Here is a 5065-nt window from a genome sequence, read left to right as displayed (position 1 = left end):
CACTTTGACCACAGAATACAGTTATACATGTTCTTATGTCCACTTTGACCACAGAATACAGTTATACGTGTCCTTATGTCCACTTTTACCACAGAATACAGTTATACGTGTTCTTATGTCCACTTTGACCACAGAATACAGTTATACATGTTCTTATGTCCACTTTGACCACAGAATACAGTTATACATGTTCTTATGTCCACTTTAACCACAGAATACAGTTATACATGTTCTTATGTCCACTTTGACCACATAATACATGTTCTTATGTCCACTTTGACCACAGAAAACAGTTATACGTGTCCTTATGTCCACTTTGACCACAGAAAACAGTTATACATGTCCTTATGTCCACTTTGACCACAGAAAACAGTTATATGTGTTCTTATGTCCACTTTGACCACAGAATACAGTTATACATGTTCTTATGTCCACTTTGACCACAGAAAACAGTTATACATGTTCTTATGTCCACCTCTGTCCACAGGATATTGTTATACATGTTCTTATGTCCACCTCTGACCACAGGATACTGTTATACATGTTCTTGTGTCCACTTTGACCACATGATACTGTTACGTGTTCTGAATGTCCACCTTTGACCACAGAATACTGTTACAAGTGTTCTGTATGTTCTTTTTTTTTTGGTCTTACTGAATATCATACTTGTTCGGATGTAAAACTCTGATTTTGCACACTTTGTTTTGTCTTGGACACGTGTTGCCACTAATGGTTGTGTTTCTTTGTTAACAAATGTTACTCTTATAGAAGATCTTGTTCTTGCAGAAAATTTGAATTTTTTTTATCACCAGAATTTGTATTTCAACCAAAAATATAAAACACGAACAATAATTTTTTGTGCATTTATTATATTTAAAATTCTTTTTTTTAAATAAAATTTTCAAACAGTAAAAAGAGGTAATACAAATATATAAAATATGAATGCGTATATTGATGCTTCATGTATTGAACACCTTCTTGGATTTTAATAGCAAATGACCAGGGTTTTTACGTGTTCTATGAGCAATGACATTTATTTCATAATTTGATTCTTTGAATATATTGAATATAATTTGAATTTAAATTCCCGACTTAACCAGCTCCAAGTTTGTGATAAATCTGGGTATGTAGCTTACCAAAAATATTCAGATATACTAAAAAAATATTATAGAGCCATAGCTGTGAAGATAGAATGTCATTAACTCTTTCGCTGCAGAGTTATTCAGAATTCTTTGTTCTTCTTTGTGACAAGTATTTTCTAGCCTAATATCGATTGTTTGTGCGTATTAAAAACATAGAAAGCAAATATAGAGCTCAATGGAAAAATCGGAAGTTAATCCTATGTCTCCCATCGCTTGCAAACATTGACGGAATCGTAATGAGATATCCATTGAAAGAGACTGAAGAAGATATTTAAACTATAAATGAAATGAAGAAATCGTCCTAGAAAACAAAAGTTTCTGTTGTTTTGGACCTGCAATGATGGTGATTCAGATGTTAAAGCTTATCCATTGTAATTTTGTGAAGGTCAATTTGTATACGCTGTTCCTACTTCTATTTAAATAATTCTTATGGTGGCACTGAAATATTAAAGATTTTGGCCAAGTTTATACTGAAAACAGTAGTTTACCTATTTTTATGCAATATAACAATCAGAAATGGAAAATTAGTTCTTTTAGGTCTAATAATGTGAAAATTGAACAACACATTTTAGGGAATTGGGTCTGGTTAAGTCGTAAATTTAGGGTTAAAGTAATTGATAAGAATTTTCTGAAATAATATCTTTCATATGAAGATTATCTTCCTGCATTGTTAGCTTAGTATATGAACTTAGGACTAATCTAAATGTACTTGAACTTAGGACTAATCTAAATGTACTTGAACTTAGGACTAATCTAAATGTACTTGTACTTAGGACTAATTTAAATGTATTTGAACTTAGGACTAATTTAAATGTACTTGAACTTAGGACTAATCTAAATGTACTTGAACTTAGGACTAATTTAAATGTACTTGAACTTAGGACTAATTTAAATGTACTTGAACTTAGGACTAAACTAAATGTACTTGAACGTAGGACTAATCTAAATGTACTTGAACTTAGAACTAACTAAATGTATTTGAACGTAGGACTAATCTAAATGTACTTGAACTTAGAACTAATCTAAATGTATTTATCTGGCCAAATCTTACACAATATTATTGATTTAATGACTGAAAATGTCATCAACATTGAGGGTGCTTAAGTGGTATTTAATACATTCTAATCATAATTCGTTTCAATTGTTCTGGTGTATTTATTTAGGACATAAAGTATTTCTCATCTTTTGGAAGTTTAGGTTTGTCTCACTGATTTACAAACAACATTTTGAATATATATAGTTCAGATCTATATACTTAGCTGACTTTTCATCAGAAGTTCACTATGTTATATATATTTCATATGGTTATTTTCCTCTAGCTTCACATAGCAGCAGCCAACGGTTACTTATCTGTAGTCGAATACCTTCTAGACCAGCATGTTTCTACAGATTCTGTGGACAACGATCAATGGCAGCCTGTCCATGCTGCTGCCTGTTGGGGACACGTGAGTTTATTTAAAAAATAAACATGGCTTCTCTCTGAACTTTTGACTTTTTGTTCTGGAATAATTAATAATGGAATGAAAAATCCGTGCCTTAAGTTAAGAAATACCCAGTTTTTTACGTAGTTGAAAAATAGAGAAATGTACGGTACATAAGTTTTCTCAAGTAAAAAAAACAAAACAGAAATAATGAAAAGATTTGCTAGGTAGGTCAAGATGTGGTTATGGAAATATAACAAACCTGTATTTGAGGTACATAAAACACCTGTATTGTACATCCTCTGGTAGTGTAAAATAAATACATCATTTCTTGGTAAAGTTGAAGAAAAACATCCTTGTCTACCTACATCGTACATCTTCTCAGAGTTGTAAAATAAATACATCATCTCTCAGTAAAGTTGAAGAAAAACATCCTTGTCTACCTACATCGTACATTTTCTCAGAGTGTATAAAATAAATACATCATCTCTCAGTAAAGTTGAAGAAAAACATTCTTGTCTACCTACATCTTCTCAGTGTGTAAAATAAATACATCATCTCTCAGTAAAGTTGAAGAAAAACATCCTTGTCTACCTACATCTTCTCAATGTGTAAAATAAATACATCATCTCTGTGTAAAGTTGAAGAAAAACATCCTTGTCTACCTACATCGTACATTTTCTCAGAGTGTATAAAATAAATACATCATCTCTCAGTAAAGTTGAAGAAAAACATCCTTGTCTACCTACATCATACATTTTCTCAGAGTGTGTAAAATAAATACATCATCTCTCAGTAAAGTTGAAGAAAAACATCCTTGTCTACCTACATCATACACTTTCTCAGAGTGTGTAAAATAAATACATCATCTCTCAGTAAAGTTGAAGAAAAACATCCTTGTCTACCTACATCGTACATTTTCTCAGAGTGTGTAAAATAAATACATCGTCTCTGTGTAAAATTAAAACATTTTAGTTTGCCTGTTTGGCACATCTTGTTAGATTTTTTTATTTTAGCAAAGTTAAGTAAAGATTTAGACTTTCAGGCTTAAAAATAAGTTAAAAGCCCTAGACAAATAAGCACATTGTGAAAAGTGTGCTGTATGAAACAAAGATCGGTGACGATACTTACTTCAGTTGTCAGCACTTTCCTTTTCCTGTTTACTGGATCCTCATAAAACAAAGCTTCTTATATTTTTAATGGCTAACTTTATTATGTCGATAACCTTTTCTTTTTTAGTTCTTTATGGCTGGAAATATGTTTCTTCTTACAGCCTGACGTCATTGAAATGCTGGTACAATCGGGGGCTGACCTTAATGCACGAACTAAGAATGGTGAAACTCCATATGGTGAGTTGCTAAGTTTTTTTTTCTTTTAAAAGATTTTCATTTCTAAATTTACATATATTTTTTTAACAGAATAATCTTCCAACTTTTGATACTTGTTGATTTGTAATCACAATTTAGTTCATTATAGAAATTATTTTATTGTGATTAATTTTTTACTATGTGTGTAGTACGAGGTGACAGTTGCAGAGATTGCATCAAAAGAGTCTGACCCCCTCAGGTGGAGGCCGTTTGCTTTTTGGGAGGTAGCAGGGTGTTACTGTATTGACTCTGTACGTCCATCTTTCGCTTTTCCTACCTACACTGGTGGTGGGTGGTGATGACTAGCTGCCTTCCCTCTAGTCTTTCACTGTTAAATTAGGGATGGCTAGCACAGATAGCACGAAATTCAAAACAAACCATTTCTACCTACACCGTATGATACGTTGTTTTCCAACAATGTCATTCCTACCTACACCATCTGTTAGGAATTTGCCCGGGTCCTCATTTACCCTTACCCCTGCATGCCATCCATCTGGGGTCCAACCACCCACAATTTTATGTTGTTGTGCCTGCAAAACAATTGCAAATATTATGTTGGTGGCAGTTTTTATTTACAGTTCATTGCTTTTAGCAGTTCAGAGGAGAGCTTGTTTTATGACTTCATCCTTGTGCTGCTTGAGGGAATCTTGAATTCTGCACCAGCCTTACGCAAACGTTGTTGCTCCTGGGGACATTGTATGCCCAACCAGTTCTCTTTGGTGTAGGAACTACCTGTGGCTGTGATGACTTTAAATTGGTGCTGACAGGTTTTTTCTGCTTCATCCACTACCCAATAACTAAATTTTTGTCTAGGCTGATTCTCACAGATTCCAATGGTAACAGGTTTTTTAATCCTCATGGGGAAATCTGAGATCTGGGGGTGATGGATTATCTAGGCAGTAGCTGTATAGCACCTGTACACCCATGAGCCACCCTTTATGCAAGCCTCTGTTTGCTTGATGTTTGCAGTGTTGTTGTGAAGCTTGGATGTCCCCTTTAAAAAACGACAATGTTTGAATGTTGGAATTCTTGGCCTTTACAATGCAAGGCCCCTAGTGAAACTTTTTTTCTTCTAAGTGCTGTTGGTGCTCTGTGATACTGCTGAGTGTTATGAGGTGTAATAGGGTTTTAGTGG

General features: G+C 33.7%; 1 protein-coding gene across 1 annotated transcript in view; it reads left to right on the top strand.

Moving 5' to 3' along the window:
- The window catches only part of LOC106472069 (protein phosphatase 1 regulatory subunit 16A-like), a 30745-nt gene that overhangs the window by 18953 nt on the left and 6727 nt on the right, over positions 1–5065 (top strand). The window contains exons 7-8 of the mRNA XM_022400679.1: positions 2462–2587; positions 3837–3912. Of these exons, the coding sequence (XP_022256387.1) occupies positions 2462–2587; positions 3837–3912 (202 nt within the window). The remainder of the gene's footprint in view (positions 1–2461; positions 2588–3836; positions 3913–5065) is intronic.

The sequence above is a fragment of the Limulus polyphemus genome, unplaced genomic scaffold (assembly GCF_000517525.1).
Source record: "Limulus polyphemus unplaced genomic scaffold, Limulus_polyphemus-2.1.2 Scaffold5062, whole genome shotgun sequence".
In the NCBI taxonomy this organism is placed as follows: domain Eukaryota; kingdom Metazoa; phylum Arthropoda; class Merostomata; order Xiphosura; family Limulidae; genus Limulus; species Limulus polyphemus.
Note: the sequence above shows the minus strand (reverse complement) of the source record. Positions and strands in the feature narration are given on the sequence as shown.